Source organism: Bubalus bubalis, chromosome 15, assembly GCF_019923935.1.
Source record: "Bubalus bubalis isolate 160015118507 breed Murrah chromosome 15, NDDB_SH_1, whole genome shotgun sequence".
NCBI lineage: Eukaryota > Metazoa > Chordata > Mammalia > Artiodactyla > Bovidae > Bubalus > Bubalus bubalis.
In genome coordinates this window covers 61,632,497-61,652,097 of record NC_059171.1, presented here as the reverse complement: position 1 = coordinate 61,652,097, position 19,601 = coordinate 61,632,497, and the positions used below count along the sequence as shown (strand labels likewise).

At 40.6% G+C, this 19,601-nt stretch overlaps 1 protein-coding gene across 2 annotated transcripts in view; it reads left to right on the top strand.

Annotated features, from left to right (window-relative positions):
- The window catches only part of SNTG1 (syntrophin gamma 1), a 402,149-nt gene that overhangs the window by 266,415 nt on the left and 116,133 nt on the right, over positions 1-19,601 (top strand). For both annotated transcript variants that reach the window (XM_044928771.2, XM_006063418.4), the window contains exons 5-7: positions 9,258-9,314; positions 18,872-18,929; positions 19,520-19,563. In XM_044928771.2, coding sequence (XP_044784706.1) covers positions 9,258-9,314; positions 18,872-18,929; positions 19,520-19,563 — 159 coding nt within the window. The remainder of the gene's footprint in view (positions 1-9,257; positions 9,315-18,871; positions 18,930-19,519; positions 19,564-19,601) is intronic.

Below are 19,601 nucleotides of genomic sequence, written 5' to 3'. Positions count from 1 at the left end.
ACTGAAGCGACTTAACACCAGCAGCTCCGACTCTGTGCGACCCCATAGACAGCAGCCCACTAGGCTCCCCCATCCCTGGGATTCTTCAGGCAAGAACACTGGAGTGGGTTGCCATTTCCTTCTCCAATGCATGAAAGTGAAAAGTGAAAGTGAAGTCGCTCAGTCATGTCCGATTCTTCACGACCCCATGGACTGCAGCCTACCAGGCTCCTCCATCCATGGGATTTTCCAGGCAAGAGTACTGGAGTGGGGTGCCATTGCCTTCTCCGCAGCAGAGTTCTAATGAATATCATTAGGACTCAGAATCAACAAAACTGGGCAACTTCCTTTAGTTTTCCCTGTGGGAGAAAGTGTGCAGTTAGTAATCCCATGTGTGAAACCATCATTTCCTGAAGTCGACATCAGGAGAAATTGATGTCCGGCTTTCACTGTGAGAGTCAGTGTTTACTCCATGCGGGATGGGCTGGGATGCAGGATTCAGAGGTGAGGTCCACTGTCTGGAATTTGCTCAGGAGAGATATGGCAGCTCCTGGGAGTGGATTCTTACCAGCTCATCTGGGGTGAAAGGGGTGTGAAGCCTTAGGTTTTTTCTCTTTTTTTCCATCAAAGAGCCACTCACATACACACAACATACACATTATATAGATAAATTTTTTTTCAGCCTTTAATGCCATCAGTTGTTTTGTACTACAGGTAGAGAAATTTGATGTTTAAAAATGTGTTTTTCCTCCCCTTCCCACTAGAGAAGAAGCCTTGTGCAAGGTTGAGATTTACTTCAGCACCTTGACAGAGACCTCCATGGAGGTCTCTCCAGGGGCAGTCATGGGGCAGCCCTGTGCCTCCCAGTCAGGCTCTCATCAGGAGGGGGTGCTGAAGCAGCTGGAACTCCTGCCTGGACCAGCAGTAGCAAGGAAACCCTCACCTTAAATAAGAAAAGATAATCAACAGCTGCCAACCTTGAAATGTCACAGATGTTACAATTATAACAAGAGCTGGAAGGGAGCCGTCATGAAATGGTTTTACCCTTCTTACAACAGCATTGACATGAGTGAGAAAAAAAGAAAGTCTCAGCAGAGGGCAAATGGAAAATGCAGAGCTGAAAATTCAGCTGAAATAAGAGCTCAGAGGATGGGTTCAGCAGCAGAATGGAAAGGACAGAGGAAAGGATCAGTTAACTTGAAGACAGAACAATAAGAATCACCCTCTCTGAATTTAGGAGAGAAATTGATCTGAAAAACATAATGGGCCCATGAGCTTAAAATGAAAATCCAACGTTTAAGTCCTAAGAGTCCCAGAAAAAAGAGAAGGAGATCTGAGCTCAAACAGCACTTGAAGAAATAGTGGCTGAAACTCCCCAAATTTTGCCAAAGACATAAACCTGTACATCAAAGAAGTGGGACAGATCTCAAAAGGATAAACCCAAGAAACTTGTATCAAGACAGATCTTAGTCAAATCCTGAAAACTAAAGACAAAGAAAAAAACTTAAAAGCAGCAAGAAGAAAATAATATTGTTCTTTAGCAATAGGGGAAAAGTAATTCAAATGATAGTAGATTTCCGCCAGCCCCCCTAGAAACAATGGAAACCAGAAGGAAGTGGCACAGTATTTTTCAACTACTGAAGAGAAAGAACCAGCAACCCAGATTTCTATATATGCCTAAGTAACCTTCAAGAATCTGGCAGAAGCTTATAACTCATTAATGAAATGGGCAATAAAAATGAGCAAAGGATTTGAACAGAGATTTTTTTCAAACAAGATTTATAAATGGCCAATAAGGAAAAAGAAATGCTTGATACCATCAGCCATCCAGGAAATGGAAATCAAGACCACAGCAAGGTCCACTTTATATCCACTAAGATGTTTATCATCAAAAAGACAGAAAAGAGCAAGCAGTCCTCAATATGCAGAGAAGCAGAGATTCTCAGACCCTGCTGGGAAGGATGTGCAATGTCCATGGGGTGGAACAGCCGGCAGTTCCCAGTATCACTCCTTTGAGGACACTCAGGAGAAATGAGCTCACATGTCTACACAGAAATGTGCCCACAGATGTTCACAGTAGCATGAGTCATAGTAGCCCAATCATATAAATACCCCAGAGGTGGAGGAATGGATACATAGATTGTGGTGTAACTACACAGCAGAATGTTAGCTGGCAGCTTAGAAAACAAAGTGTTGGTACATGCTACAATCTGGACAAACCTAAAAGCATCTCAGTGAGAAGCTAGACACAAAGGACCACATGCTGTATATTTTCATTAATGTGAAATGTCCACAACAGATAATTCCATGGAGATATGGTGTAGATTGGCATGCTGAAGATTAGAATGAGGGGATCAGGAGTGATGGGTTCCAGCAACATTTTGAAAAGACAAATGCTCTTAAATTGATTGTGATGATGGATGCATAACTGAGACATACTGCTGCTGCAGCTAAGTCACTTCAGTCGTGTCCAACTCTGCGCAACCCCATAGACAGCAGCCCACCAGGCTCCCCTGTCCCTAGGATTCTCCAGGCAAGAACACTGGAGTGGGTTGCCATTTCCTTCTCCAATGCATGAAAGTGAAAAGTGAAAGTGAAGTCTCTCAGTCGTGTTCGACTCTTAGCGACCCCATGGGCTGCAACCCACCAGGCTTCTCCATCCATGGGATTTGCCAGGCAAGAGTATTAGAGTGGAGTGCCATTGCCTTCTCCAGAGACAATACTAAAAGCCACTAAATTATGCACTTTTAAGTGGCTGCTCTAAAGGTACATGAATTATAGCTCTTAAGAACTATTTAAATTTTTTTTATTGTGGTAAAATTCACATAATATAAAAATACTATTTTAACCACATTCAACTGTAAATTTCAGCAGCACTAAGTACATTCATGCTGTTTTACAACTCTCACCATCATCTGTCTCCTGAACTTTGGGGCTTGCTGTTCTATCCTGCTGATCTTGTGTTTAATCTTCAAAAAAAACAAAGCCACTGTGTCGTCTTGATTCCTGCAGTTTTACAGCAGGTCTGAGACAGAGATCCCAGATCCTTTGGCTCTGTCCTCTGTTTCAGCATCACAGGGCTGTTATGGGTCCTCTCCACACAAACCCGAGAGCCAGCTTCCAATACCCACAGGCAGCTTGCTGGAGTTTTATTAGGATTTATCGATTCCATAGATCAAGTGGAATCAGTCAGTGTCTTGAAAATGTTGAGTCTTCTGGTCCACAAATATAAAAATATTTCTCTTTACCTTCCTCATCTTTGATTTCTTTCCTCAGAGTCTATAGTTTTCCACATAGAAAACTTTTCATCTTTGTTGGTTAGTTGTTCAGTCGTGTCTGACTCTTTGTGACCTCATGTCTGACTCTTTGAGACCCATGGACTGTAGCCCACCAGGCTCTTCTGTCCATAGGATTCTCCAGGCAAGAATACTGGAGTGGGTTGCCATGTCCTTCTCCAGGGGATCTTCCCAACCCAGGGATCAAACCCAGGTCTCCTGCATTGCAGGCAGACCCTTTACCATTTGAGTCTCTAGGAAAACCTTTACTTGTTAGATTTGTACCATAGTATTCCCTTTTGTGGCTTCCCTGGTGGCTCTGCTGGTAAAGAATCCCCGGCAATGCAGGAGACCTGGGTTCGATCCCTGGGTTGGGAAGATCCCCTGGAGGAGGGCATGGCAACCCACTTCTGTATTCTTGCCGGGAGATTCCTCATGGATGAAGGAAACTGGCGGGCTGTAAGTCTTACTGCACAGTCCAAGAGGTCACAGAGTTGGACATGACTGAACAATTAAGCACACACATTCCCTTTTTAATGGGCTGCTATAAATGGTATTGTGATTTTAATCTCAAGTTTCTGTTCTCATGGCTGATATACATGAAAGCAGTCAAATTCTGTGTATTAATTCTGTCTCCTATGGCTTTGCTGTAATTACTTTTAGTTCCATGGGATTTTTGTTGATTCTTTGGCATTTTCTACATAGACAGAGAACAAAGACAATTTTCTTTTTTCCCCTCTAATCCACAGATTTTTCATTCCCGTCACTGCTGTGTTGTGCTACCTGTAACTTTCAGCATGAAGTTGAAGGACAGTGGTGAGGGTCGTGCCTACCTTGTTCCCCATCTCAGGGGAGAATGGTGTTTCTAAGTACTCTTTCCCTTTGTCAGAGCACACCCAGATTTTTCAATATCTTTGTTTCTTTCATCTTATTTTTCCACTTTGTCTCAGGGCTGTGTAATGGAAAAGACAGTAGAATCTGAGAAACTTTCATTTCCATCCTGAGTTGGATCTTGGCCAGGTTACTTCAATTCATTTGCATTTGCATTTTCTCACTCTTAATTGGGACAATGCTGTCTACGCAGCTGGGCTGTTGCAATGATTACATGTTTGAAATGAAAATGTGGGGGGAAAACTCTTTATTCACTTAGCACGTGATTATCTAACTTTGATTTAGGCCCAATGCTAAATTCTACGGATACAACTGTGAGCAAGATATAGATTCAGAACTCAGAAAACTAGTGGGAAAAGACAGTCGAGGTCACAGTGTATTTTAATAAACCATCATGAGTGTTAATAGACCCATGTGTGCACATAGTAGGTTTTTAGTTATCAGAAGCAACTGTCTTATTATTCTTTTTTTGAGGTTTAGTTATTTTTCTTGAATTGTCAAAAAGAGCTCATGACTTTTCTTGTTTCTTTCTTATATATCTTCTTTGCATCTATAACACAAAATCAGTCCACTTCTTCACTGTAATCTCTCTAGTTTCTGCCTCGTTCTCATAACTTCCTCCTCTTCTCACTACATGTCTCGAAAATGTCCATTTTTCGGGTGTATAAGAGCACTGTGTTCTCTCTGGTGACACGTACATACTGATTCACATGCAGTTCAGACAGTAAATGTGGAGAGTATGTCAAATATAATCTTTCCGAGAGCAGGGGTGAAAATAATTATGTTTTTGGTAGCACAATGTCTTTTTCATAACATGAATGGGTTCAGGTGCACAACAGAACTTCACACAAGCCAGCACTGATGTTGGGCTCCATCTTTTTGTCCTGTGAGGAGCAGAAAGATTAAAGGAAAGCTTTTCATGTGTATGAGTGCATCGGAGCTCCTGACTCAATTTTGTGTTTTAAGAAATAAAATAACCGATTATACTTGGTTTCCCAAAGGACAGTGGCTTGTTGCTAGGCAACTTCTTTATGAAACTCACGCTGTGATAACTAAATACAGCTCCCAGTTAACTTCCAGGTAGCCTCTGATTTTAGAGGTGAGCAGCTGAAACAACCCATTAACACTGTTTCTCTTTCCTTTGACTGTTGGGGCAGGAAGGAGACCCCCGACGTGGGGAGGTATGAAGGGGCTGGGGGCATAGCTCAGGTGGCACACAGACTAGGACGGAGTGTCAGCAGGTGACATCCAAACAGTGGTCTGCCTTTACATGCCTCCTGCTGCCTGCAGGCACCAATTTAAAGTTTTGGCTTTAAGGCACAAAGTCATTTGTCCTGTCTCCCCACTTTCTTAGTAGTCAGCTAATGAAACAGCAGCATCCAAAGGTGCTGGCTGCGTCTGCAAGTGTGCACGTGCCTGTGTGTTTAAAAAACATTAAAATAAGTGCTGCTTCTGAGATTTCCAGTAGGTTCTGCTGACTCTTTGGTCCCTCCAGACTCTTCTCTGCATCAGCAGTTTTGTATTTGATTTGGAACCTGTTCTAAATATGCTCCCCCAAAGATGGGAGGGCATCATACAGAGTGAATAAGGCCCACACAGACCTTTGGTAACTTGCATGCTTGCCATCGTTTCAGAGAAAAGCTGGGTTTCACACACACTCCACTGCTCAGGAGAACTCACTCACCAAGCTGTCCTCCTGTCCGATGATTGCCGTGCAAGACATTCTAGAAACTTCTGGTGATGCTGCTTGCTGTTAAAAATGCATTATCAATTCCATTCACCATTGCAACAGAAAGAATAAAATATCTAGGAATAAACCTACCTAAGCAGACAAAAGAACTGCATAGGGAAAATTATAAGACACCGATGAAAGAAATCAAAGATGATATAAATAGATGGAGAGATATTCCATCTTTCTGGATAGGAAGAATCAATATTGTGAAAATGACTATACTACCAAATGCAAGCTATGTATTCAATGCAATCCCTATCAATTTACCAATGGAATTTTTCACAGAACTAGAACAAAAAAATTTCACAATTCATATGAAGACACAAAAGACTCTGAATAGCCAAAGCAGTCTTGAGAAAGAGGAATGGAGCTAGAGGAATCAACCTGCCTGACTTCAGACTATACTACAAAGATACAGTCATCAAGACAGGATGGTACTGGCACAAAAACAAAAATATAGACAAATGGAACAAGATAGAGAGCCCAGAATTAAACCCATGCATCTATGTATGGGTACCTTATTTTTGACAAAGGAGGCAAGAATATACAATGGGTCAAAGACAGCCCCTTCAATAAATGGTGCTGGGAAAACTGGAAAGCTACATACAAAAGAATGAAATTAGAACACTTCCTAATGCCATACACAAAGATAAACTCAAAATGGCTTAAAGACCTAAATGTAAGACCAGAAACTATAAAACTCTTAGAGGAGACCATAGGCAGAACACTTGATGACATAAATCAAAGTAAGATCTGCTAAGACCCACCTCCCAGAATAATGGAAATAAAAACAAAAATAAGCAAATGGGACCTAATAAAACTTAACAGCTTTTGCACAGCAAAGGAAACTACAAACAAGGTGAAAAGACAACCCTCAGAATGGGAGAAAATTATAGCAAAGGAAACAACTGGCAAAGAATTAATTTCCAAAATATACAAGCAGCTCATACAACTCAATATCAGAAATACAAACAACGCAATCAAAAAGTGGGAAGAAGACCTAAACAGACATTTCTCCAAAGAAGGCATACAGATGGCTAACAAACACATGAAAAGATACTCAACATCGCTCATTATTAGAAAAATGCAGATCAAAACTATAATGCAATACCACGTCATACCAGTCAGAATGGCCATCATCAAAAAGTCTACAAACAAGTGCTGGAGAGGGTGTGGAGATAAGGAAACCCTCTTGCATTGCTGCTGGGACTGTAAATTGATATAGCCACTATGGAAAATGGTATGGAGATTTCTTTAAAAAAAACTAGGAGTAAAACCACCATATGACCCAGCAATTCCACTATGAGGCATGTATCCTGGGGAAACCAAAATTGAAAAAAAAAAAAAACCCCAAAGCACATGTACCCCAGTGTTCATTGCAGCACTACTTACAATAGCTAGAACATGGAAGCAACCTAGGTGTCCATCAACAGATGAATGGATAAAGAAGCTGTGGTACATATACACAATGGAGTACTACTCAGCCATAAAAAGGAATACATTTGAGTCAGTTCTAGTGAGGTGGACAAACCTAGAGCCTATTATACAGAGTGAAGTAAGTCAGAAAGAGAAAGCTAAATATTGTATACTGATGCATGCATATAGAATCTAGAAAGATAGTACAGATGAATTTATTTTTAGGGCAGCAATGGAGAAACAGACATAGAGAACAGACTTATGAACACAGGGGGTGTGGAGGAAGGAGTAGGTGAGATGTATGGAGGGAATAACATGGAAATTTACAGTACCCTATGTAAAATAGACAGCCAATGGAAATTTGGTGTATGACTCAAGGAACTCAAACAGGGGCTCTGTGACAATCTAGAAGGGTGGGATGGGACTGGAGATGAGAGGGAGTTTCAGAGGGGTGGGGTCCTGGGTCTACCTATGGCTGATTCTTCTTTATGTATGATAGAAAACCACAAAATTCTGTAAAGCAATGATCTTTCGATTAAAAAAATAAAGTGGCAGAAAATGTGTTTGTTCTGACATTTTGAAATTTGTATTTTGAGAGTCGATGTGGGTTGTCTGAATTAACCATAACCTTGGTTTTGACACTGTTTTAAGGGATCAAGTATTTATTCTGTTCAGAAACAGAATGAAGAAAATGGTTCTGCTATCCAAGAACTGTGGTTTAGTTTGACAAGCAGTGTTGGAGAAGCAGTGTCTGCTTGGTGAGGATAAAGGTGACCTTTAATCAGCTTGTCTCTCTGAGTCGTCCAGGATTGGAGCTTCTCTGACTCAGCTATTGGTGATGGTGTGGATCAGTATTGATTAGATTCTAAATATGTAGAGTAATTTTTCATTATTCAGAAGGAAACCCAGATAAAGTAATATAAGAACTAGTTTTGTTAAATATACTTTACATTGCCCTTAAAATGATAAAATTGATTTATGATATATTTTCTAAACCACCACAGGTGGGACATCTTAGGTGACTGTTAGTTAGGGGAGTGGCTAATGTAGCCAAATAAACTGGGAGTTTGTGCACATGCAGGGACCAGAAAACAGACATCTGCCCAGGTACCAGGGGAGATGGGTGCAGTGTAAACCTTCCTGGGTAGGGGAGGGCTCAGGAAGATGAGAAGGTTATAAATAAATGGAGAAGCTTGTATATAAAAGCTCTCAACCCTTCAGCATGCCAGGAGAATATGTATTATGTAGAGAAGAGCACCATGAAATAGTAATATTGATGTCTTTTTTTATTGGAAACTAAAGGATTTGTCCAAATGTGACTCTTTTTGATTTTTAAGTGTCATATGCTGGTGACTGAATGATTGGTTATATTGTGGAAGGAAACAGAGCTGCTTTTGAAAATGGATAATCCCACTGTCATAATCCCATTATGACTGTCAGTTAATTGTAAAGTCCATTCCTCTTCCCAGAAAGCAGTCATTGTGAACATGGTTTATTCATTTTCACCCCCAGACGTGCACATGGACCTAATGTGCTGCAACGTGGCAGCCCCCAGCCGTGTGCTCCAGTCTCCATGAACAGTATGACTTAGTGATGGAGACCATACTCACCACAGACACTAAGCTGTTTTTCTGTAACAAAAATTGTGTTATTAGACAACACATTCATGGGAATGAAAAGAGGTTTTAAAGCTCAGATTCCAAACTATGTCCAAAAAAGGCATTGAGAAAAGTTAGCTTTTGAGAGGTTAGCAGTTTAATAAACTACAGTCCCTTTTATCATGACAAATGGTTAGACTTTGATTTAAAAATTCCAAAAGACTCCATTTATTGCAAAATCTGGAGCCTTTATGCTGTCACAAAATGTTCTTTTTCTTGAAGGGTGAACACAAAACCCAGAGAAGGAAGATGGTGTGCAGGTGCAGTGGCAGGAAGTGCTAACCACTCTTACAACCTGTCTTTCAGGAGAGAACAGTGACCATTCGGAGACAGGCTGTGGGAGGATTTGGACTGAGCATCAAGGTAGCTGTCTCTCCATCTGTCCTACAGAGCATGTGCTTAACGCTTGCATTTCTGTGAACTTTAATTCTTTGTGCTATTGTGTGTGTGCTGTCATGTCCGACTCTTTGCAACCTCATGGACTGTAGCCCACCAGGCTCCTCTGTCCATGGGATTCTCCAGGCAAGAACATTGGAGTGGGTTGCCATTTCCTTCTCCAGGGAATCTTCCCAACCCAGGGATCAAACCTGCATCTCCTGTATCTCTTGCATTGCAGGCAGATTCTTTACTGCTGAACCATCAGGAAAGCCCTTTAACTTTTTGCTCATTGATAATTAATTAGACAAGAGTGCCTATAGAAAACTTCTCAGTATTTGCACTGACATGTAAAATAAGTAGGCTCTCAAAATCTTAGCCACCTTTGGATTTAGAAATTTTAGAAAAGTATTTTGGAGTCGCTCAGTCATGTTCAACTCGTGTGGCCACATGGATCGTGGTCCACCAGGCTCCCCTGTCCACAGAATTCTCCAGGCAAGAATACTAGAGTGGGTTGCCATGCCCTCCTCCAGGGGATCTTCCTGACCCAGAGATTGAACCCGGGTCTGTTTCACAGCAGGCAGATCCTCTACCGTCTGAGCTACCAGGGAAGCCCCATTTGGGAGATTTACCTTACCTGAAATTGAATGCAACTCATTAATTTTCTTTATGTGGTTTCATCTAGAACTTCAAGTACAGTCTTCAAGTGTGCATATCTTGTAACCAGTCAGAGCAGAAAAATCTGGGTCGTCAGTGAAAGGAGCCAGGATGTGTGTCAGGTTCATATAAGGTCTGATAATAAGTTAAATATTGGTTTGATTCCAGTTGTCTTTTTCTTCTGTGCAGTTTTCTTTTTTTTTGTTTAAGAAATTGAAAACCTCATGTCCTAGTGCCAAGTATGCAGGAAGACTCAACGTTTTAATTTCTGAATTATTTTTAAAATTGACCATCTCTCTCTTGTTCCATTCATTACCAAATTTTAAAGGGTTTTTCTTCCTGTATGTTGTTAATTATTAAACATGCAACATATCTGCAATTTAACATCATTGAAACAAAGTATATGTTTTGAAAGGATGGAAAATTACATAAATATTGAAAAAAATTACCTCAGTGATTTTAAATGCCCTTCAGAAACCCACATCTGTGCAGAGATCAACAGAATGTAACTTTATCTTAGTTGTTGGTTTAGATACTTTGCCTGTGTGGGGTGCAAGCCATACATCTCAGGTGTACATTTCATGAAATTTTAACACAACTCAAAGTATAGATGCTTGGAAAGTAGAACTCTAAGCTTGGTGAACATCAGCTCTAGTTACATTATGAAAATGACTCAAAAATCTGATCAGTGTGGAATGGCATGATCTTGTCAAGCGATGAGAGTATTTCTATCTAAAATGTTAATTTTAAGATATATTTTTTACTTTCACTTTATCATCAACTAAGGCCTACAAGAGATGTAGGACAAATTATAAGGTGTGGAAATGAGGCAGTGGGAATAAACAGAGGCAAGTTTTCTTGTTGTTGTCTTTTTTTTTTTCCCTATATTTATTGAGATTGTCGTGAAGGATCTAAAGTACCACTGAAGATGTTGTCCATGAAAAGAGAACAACAGCTCAATGTGGCTGAAATCCATTCATGACAGCGGTTTCATCTGACATCAGCACTGATGTTTCTGGTAGTGGAGCTGTGTGAATTCTGTTCAGGATGGAAATGTTCTTCTTTTTGTTCAATTTCCATTTAGAGTTAAACCCAAAAATAGTGTTACTCATTTTACTGAAATGTCACATTTCAGTTCAGTTCCATTCAGTTCAGTTGCTCAGTCGTGTCCAACTCTTTGCGACCCCATGAATCGCAGCATGCCAGGCCTCCCTGTCCATCACCAACTCCCGGAGTTCACTCAGACTCATGTCCATCAAGTAGGTGATGGCATCCAGCCATCTCATCCTCTGTCGTCCCCTTCTCCTCTTGCCCCCAATCCCTGCCAGCATCAGAGTCTTTTCCAGTGAGCCAACTCTTCGCATGAGGTGGACAAAGTACTGGAGTTTCAGCTTTAGCAACAGTCCTTCCAAAGAACACCCAGGACTGATCTCCTTCAGAAGGGACTGGTTGGATCTCCTTGCAGTCCAAGGGACTCTCAAGAATCTTCTCCAACACCACAGTTCAAAAGCATCAATTCTTCGGCACTCAGCCTTCTTCACAGTCCAACTCTCACATCCATACATGACCACAGGAAAAACCATTGCCTTGACTAGATGGACCTTTGTTGGCAAAGTAATGTCTCTGCTTTTGAATATAGTGTCTAGGTTGGACATAACTTTCCTTCCAAGGAGTAAGCGTCTTTTAATTTCATGGCTGCAGTCACCATCTGCAGTGATTTTGGAGCCTAAAAAAAATAAAGTCTGACACTGTTTCCACTGTTTCCCCATCTATTTCCCATGAAGTGATGGGACCGGATGCCATGATCTTCGTTTTCTGAATGTTGAGCTTTAAGCCAACTTTTTCACTCTCCTCTTTCACTTTCATCAAGAGGCTTTTTAGTTCCTCTTCACTTTCTGCCATAGGGGTGGTGTCATCTGCATATCTGAGGTTATTGATATTTCTCCCAGCAATCTTGATTCCAGCTTGTGTTTCTTCCAGTCCAGCATTTCTCATGATGTACTCTGCATATAAGTTAAATAAGCAGGGTGACAATATATAGCCTTGACGTACTCCTTTTCCTATTTGGAACCAGTCTGTTATTCCATGTCCAGTTCTAACTGTTGCTTCCTGACCTGCATACAGATTTCTCAAGAGGCAGGTCAGGTGGTCTGGTATTCCCATCTCTTTCAGAATTTCTCAGTTTATTGTTATCCACACAGGCAAAGGCTTTGGCATAGTCAATAATCACATTTAAGCCTAGACACATTAAGAAATATAACATTTAAGCCTAGACAATTCTTAAAACCTTAAGAATTTTGCCAATAAATCATTTTAGTTTAATATTTACATTATTTCAGCACAAACAAAACTCTTATACATGTAATAGTTATTTTCTAAATCAAATAAGTATATATTTTCCATTGAAAATATAGGCTACAGAAGCAATATTTGAATTGTGATTGGTGCCATATATTAAGAGATTTGACAAAAACATGAAATTATTTTATAATTCTTGTGACAAACCAACCAACCAGAAATAAAAAACATCAATATGTTTTATTTAGAGTATTGTCCATTCAGCCTGAAAACTTTCCTTTTAGGGTTTTCTACTTTAGGTTTCTCAATACTTACCACTGACTCTTGCTTTCCTACATTAAAAAAAAAAAAGATTTTAAGCTATCATTCTGTTAAGGTATTTCAAAATGTAATTATTTATTTATTCATTCATTCAGTTATTTTAAATGGCAACATTTTATGCAAATTCCTTTACCCTGTAAATTGGGTAAACCTACTGTGATTATCTATTTGAATTACTTCCTTTGCATCTGAGAATTAAACATAAGGGGCAGTTTAAGAAAGTATTCTGGCTAAAAAGCAGAATTCGTATTTTAACGTTGCCCATTTGTTTGCTTATCTCCCAACTTGACAAGTCGAGCAGCTGACCCAGGGTGCAGTGGGATGAACTCTGAAGGTGTGGGCGCACACGTTTACACCTGGCCCGGCCCTGCATCTCCAAGCCACAGTTCACCCCCCAGCCCCTACGGTGAGCCGAGAGCAGAGAGGAATGCGCCCACCAGCAGGCCTGAGACTTGGCCCCTCGGTGAAGTGCTCCCAGGGTCTGTGTGGGGTGCACCCTCTTGCCCTCTGGCCTCCTGTCCTTCCTTTTACATCATCTTCACTCTCATACTGCTTTTTAGAGTCTTTCCCATATCTGCTATAATTTAGGATCTTTTTTCTTGGCCATTTGGAATTCTTCATGGCGGCTACCAAGACTCACAGTCTTCCTTGATTAAAATATCTCTCAAAAGTCACAAACTTGGGTGTTTTTCCCTTGTATTAGTTTTTGTTTTTGTTTGCCTCTCAGTAAAATGCCAAGCTCTTCTAATTGTATTTTTAGATTTCAATAAAAGGCTGGACATAGAATCACTTAACTCTCCTCTTACAATCACCTACTTTCCTGGGTTCTCAGCCTGAAGCCACTTTTCTGAAGGGCTCAGGTTCCTGCATCCACCTGGTTTATACCCTCGGCTTCTCTGCAGGCACCCACTGTCCACACTGATCTTCACGTGGCCTCTGGTTCCTGTCCAGGTTACCACTAGACCTACTGCATCTTCTGGTTCTTTTATCTGGACCATCCAGATACTTACATTTCTAAAAATAACGTAATGGTCTCCACATTACATCCCCAATAATCACCAGTGTTTCTCCCCCAGAGATCTAATAACCTTGCATTTTGCCCCATTCTGCTTTTAAGAATCACCATATAATCACCTTAAAGTAAGCTGTCGTCTTGACCTTGTCAGACTTTAATTTTTTTTCTGTTTATCTCTTAAAGTGCAATACCATCCATTTGCATATTATTAAATCATACCTCTGGTCATTGTGATTAAAATAATCACCTTTTAGAGAAAGAGTGTTTTGAATATTATTACTAGAAAGATGTCTTATGGGGTATTTTTCAAAAGACTCAGTTTTTCTTACCTAAATAAGTTGATGGACCAAGGAAATGTCTGTGATCAAAGATAAAATTTCTATCTGAAATCTTGAACTTTTCAGCAATGTGAAATTCTAAGTATTGTTACCATTAAAATTATCATTTATAAACAATAATTTCTAATAGTTATTAACCACTCTTGAACTGCCAGATTCTGAGCTAAATATATTCTGTGTCCAGAAAGTAGACAACTGTTGTTGGACCTCTATAGACAACAAGATTTAGTATTAAGAGGTTAGGTTATTTACTCATTTGTTATAACAGGCAGAGCTGCACCTCAACCCCCATCAAAGCTGATGACAGAGTCTTGACTCCCAATAAATATTCTCTCTAGCTGTACAACCAGCACGAAATTATCTCTATGCTCTCTATTTGAAAACAACAACAATGCTTCCTCTCTAAATTATTCGCCTTCTGGTTTACTTACAACTGAAATAGACAGATTGAAATGTCCAGCAGCAAGCAATTTCCTAACATCAAGGACTGGGTATTCATTGTATCAGATTTCACCAAATAAACATGCACGTCTTCATAGTAATTGTCATAAATGTCTGCATTTTAATTTATTAGTGATTTCAGGGCAAAAGTCTGTAGATACCAGGGGTTGCTACAAGCACACACGTATTTGCATTCATTTGCTCACTTGCCCTGTTCTCACTCTTTGAGTCTGAGGCTTCTGTCTCCGCCAGTGTCAACAGGGATCCCTCTGCGCCGCAGAAACAGGAGTGTGACAGGGCAGGAAGTTGAGCTCAGTTAGAGTGTGCACTGGTTCCAAGGGCCAGGTAAAACCACCAATGAATTAGCATTCAAAGGATGATTTTCTAAATTAAATAATTTATTGAGTTGTAGTTCACATACTATACAATCTACCAACTTAAAATGTACAAGTCAGTGGTTTTTATTATGTTCACAGATGTGTGCACCCCTCACTAAGTCAGTTTTAGAACAGTTTCATCAACTGAAGAAGAAACCCATAGCTTTCAGCCACCACCCCCAAGTCTGTCTCAGCTCTGAGCAGCCAGCAGTCTGCTCCCCTACAGATTCCCTATTCTGAATTTCCATTGGAAGGCAATCATAAATCATGTGGGAAAGACCATTAACTTTCCCATAGCTAAGCTGAGTGGTTTTGGCAGATCAGCACTGCATTCAGATGGATAAGAACGTTGTCCATGTTCTCAAAATGATGTTCCTTTAGGTGCTTCTCCTATACCTGTTGACTGTCTGTGATTTTCTGTTTACAAGTATTCTCCTTTCTCTGAATGGATCTGTGATGTTGAAGTCTATTATCTTTTTCTTTCTGGAGCCCAGAATATGACTGATTGATTGTAATGAAAAGATTGAGTTGAAAGGATTTATTTGGCAAGATTCCCAGTGTTATTAAAAACATAACTGAGTTTGGTTTAGTGGAATTTCACAGTAATACTAGAAAATCATTGTATAGTCTCAAGCTCAAAATGCTTTAACTGAGGCCTTATATCCTGGAACCTATAGAACTAGCTATAGAATTGATTATCTTTTGTGAAAAGGCTCTCTCAAAACTGAGTGGCGTACTTTTTAATATTTTCTGGGATGCAATTTAGATTGTCACCTCACTTTTTCTAATCTCATTTTACCCTGGATCAACCGAGCTCGAGTAATTCATTTACTTTCTATAAACCATGGCCAAAAGCCTTGCAGCCTGACTGGCCTTAGGGTAGGTCGGGGAGAAGATGATGAAGGGAATCTGCCCTGACCTCAGGTCCTTCATATTCTAGAGGGAAAGGAGACACTGATCAAAGTGTCATGCAGAGAAATGTGGTCCCAGGCATGGCCCAGGGCATGTGCACAGAGGCTGATGGAAGGACTCTGGCTGTGTATGAGCAGAGTCTTAACCTTACACCTGGCCAAGGGTCAAGGGGAAAAGCACTGGGGGCCAAGGGGTCGTGCTTGTGGAGGAGGACAAAGGTCCAGGATAAAGCAGAGGGGAGGCTGAGGTCACTGGACCTTGGCTTTTATCCCACGTGCAACGTGAAGCCTGTCACCAATTGTAAACAGGGTGAATCATGTTATCTGCTTTCTGTCTGGAAGGTTTTGAATCTCCCTAGTTAGGTCCAGAGCTAAATCTAATTTACTTTGATAAAGCTGGACTGCTCTCACATTTCATTTAATAAATGAAGGCACAGTGATCTTCAGTTCCAATTTTATCTTCTGAGTTTTGTCTTAAAAATCTCTCTCTAATCAATTAATAAAGTGATCTCCTTAAATTAGCTTTAAAATTCTCTCAGAGCCTCAAATGTCTGATTAAAAAAATAGTAAAAATAAAACACGTTTGGATTCAAATCATTGAAATTTCAGAAGCAATTTTACATATAAAAGAAAAATATTGACCAAACAGGGGTTAGTTACACCTTATTATTAAAAGATAATTGTAAGTCTCAGGTATTGAGAGAAGGATGGATAGCTGAGTTGACCCTCAGAAAACTGGTACCTCTAGACCAAACCCGGGAGAGACTTCCCACTCTCCTACCATGGTAGCCTGTGCTAAACACCTGAGCATCAAGAAAACCTTTGAATTCAGTACTGCAAGAAGAGAAAATGAACAGCTAAAGGAAAGTGCTATGACGCCAGCTGCCGGCCTAGAGTGAAATACACGGGGTTCTCCTCTGCCCCCAACACCAGAACCATATCTGGATGGGTCTGTTTTCTCTCTTTATGTCACATAAAACTTCATCACTGTATGCTTTGTTTTAATCAGCATTTTCTTCTAAGAAACGGAGATGTATTCTGAAAATTTTTCCCATTTTTGAAGTATCTCTAGGAACTATCTGTAACCATACGCCTTTGATTCCATTGTTCACCTTCTTAGTTTCTACTCAAAATCTTTCTGCAAAGTATTTTCAAGAGTGAAAAATTTTAGGTCTGAGAAAGCTCTAGAGTTCATTGTTTCCACTTATTCATTCAACAAACATTTCAAAGCTTAAGAAAGCATCATTATTCCAGGCACAGATATTACCTCAATGTAGGAAACAAATTTGATCCCTAGGTTAGGAAGGTCCCCTGGAGAAGGGCAAAGTAACCTACTCCAGTGTTCTTGCCTGAAGAATCTCATGGACAGAGCAGCCTGGTGGGCTACAATCCATGGGATTGCAAAGAGTGGGACACGACTGAAGCAACTTAGCATGTGCACACAAGCAGGAAACAAATAGCCAAACCAAATAGCCAAGACAAATACATAAATAAGTCCATTGCTGTTGCAGAACTTACTCTGTGGTTGGGGACAAGGGAAAAAGAAAGAAAATACAAGATGAATGTAGGAAATGAAGAAGACAGTAGAAGAGGAGAAGCTGATGAATATAATGGGAGAAGACAGAACAGAACGCAGGCATGGGGAACCCAGAGCCCCAAACCTACACTTAAAGGTCCTTGGGTCCTGATCCTGTGGGGTTTCCTATGCTCTGGAAGCACGTATGTGCACTGTGCCCTCTGTCACAGTCCTGGGCTCTGATCATGTGAGGATTGTCCTGGACAGGATCAGGGCGCTGTGACACAGACCAGGAGGCAAAAGCAGGACCCAGAGCCGAGGAAGCTCACACCAGAGACTCTGCCCAGAACTCATGTGGGGAGGGGGTGAGTGCTCGGTGGGATGTGGTGAAAACAGGGGACTGATGGGTGGGTTTGAATTTCACCCTGGGTAAGGCAGCTTTCAATATTTGTTTATCACATCTCTTCCTAATACCCCAGAAGTAGAAAGGACTACTTGTCAAGAAAAATCTCAGAGCCACTGCTTTTCTTGACTATCGCTTCTCTTGGGCTCAGTGGTAAAGGATCTGCCTGCCAATGCAGGAGACGCAGGTTCGATACCTGGGTCAGGAGGGTCCCCTGAAGAGGAAACGGCAACCCACACTGGTGTTCTTGCCGGGGGAATCCATCCCATGGACAGAGGAGCCTGGCGCTACAGTCCATGGGGCTGTAAGAATCTGACACAACTGAGCATGTGTGCATTGTCTATCTTATTTTTAAGTTTATTGAAACTCAGTGCTAAAAATGGACATTTATGGGAAAAAATTGTCTATTCTAAAATAATTTTTGCCCTTGAAGGGAGAAAGGCTTAGGGATTTACTTATTCTGAAGCTGCAGAAGCCCCAGTGGAATTTAGATCTTCTTTTGAACTACCCACATTAAAAGTGCCATCCTTACCTTCTATGTGAAATCTTACTGTTTAATGAACTTACTTGATTTTTTAACTATTGCTTTCAACCTTCTCAACTCTGTTACATAAAACAGTAATTTATACAGTTACTTCAGGAATTTATTTTCTTCCACATAAGTTCAGTTACTTATTTTTCTGTATTTTTTCCTGTCTCATTTGGTCCATTAGCCAAAGCACTACTGCATTATTCTTGGTGGCTTACTGTGTTCTTTAGCATACGCTTCCATATAATACTGATGACCTACCCCGCTCCATTAAGCATATGCACACTCTGCTTTTTGTCCAGTTTGTGCAGGTAGAGATTCTGTCTAGCTACTTAGCATTCCAAGGGGCCATTGCTTGGTTTCCAGCATAAAGCAACTTAGCCAGATAATGGAAATGCATAATTGTCTGCTCTTTGGAACCCGAAATAAGAGTTTCTACGATGGATAGCATGGCTGGTCATTGGAGGAAATGTCTTCTTCAGGCATCACCATATTAATCTTAAAAAATTAAAATTTTCAAAGTCAACTATTATTAATTCTGGGATGTCACAGTGAAATTCTAAACAGATAAGCTTCTTGGGAGCACAGTCTCCTTGATAGAGAGATTCCACGAGTTTATTTAAATTCTACTTAGTGTCTGTTCACCTGCTATCCTTGGCCTGTATAGTTTCTGAACTAAAAGCTGAGTTTTTATTCTTTTGAGATGAAAAAGTGAAACGTGTGATTTTTTTCTTTCCAGGGGGGAGCGGAACATAACATTCCAGTTGTGGTTTCAAAAATCTCGAAGGAACAGAGAGGTAAAGTGTTCAGAGGGTGTCCTGTGGCTGCTTCCTGAGTGAGTCACTGAGGAGCAAGACTGTAGTTCAGAACCAGGAGATTGTACGAAATTTCTCGGTCCAGTTCCCATGACCTGGCCACACGTGGCTGGTTCTAACTATGGCGTTTCAGACCCTTATCCACACCCAGCCCCCTGCGGTGGGGCAGGCTGGTCTTTAAAAGAAACATGGAGCTGATTCTGTTAGTGGATTGACTGTCCAGATCTAGACATTTTCATAGGCACCTTAAACTTAAGGGAACATGAGAACATTTAGTCCTCCCTCCAGACTGTAAGATCTGAAATGATGGGGTTAAATGGAAGTATCTCAGCATGGGTTTCAGAACTTGAGCTGAATCATATGATTATTTTTTGCATTTCCATTGCTTGTGGATCTTTTAAGATGCTACCCTTATAGACCATTTTACTTTTCCCTTTAATTACTTTTTCCTTTAATCCTCCACCATCTTTGCCTTTGCCCTCAATTAGTTTTGGCTTTATTGAATTAAGAACTCTTACATCTGTGTGAAGAAAGTAGATGAGGCATAGTCAATTCTCCTTCTCCATTCACAGCTGAACTGTCAGGACTGCTGTTTATTGGGGACGCAATTCTCCAGGTATACATTTTACCATTATTTTCCATGTGTCACCAAGA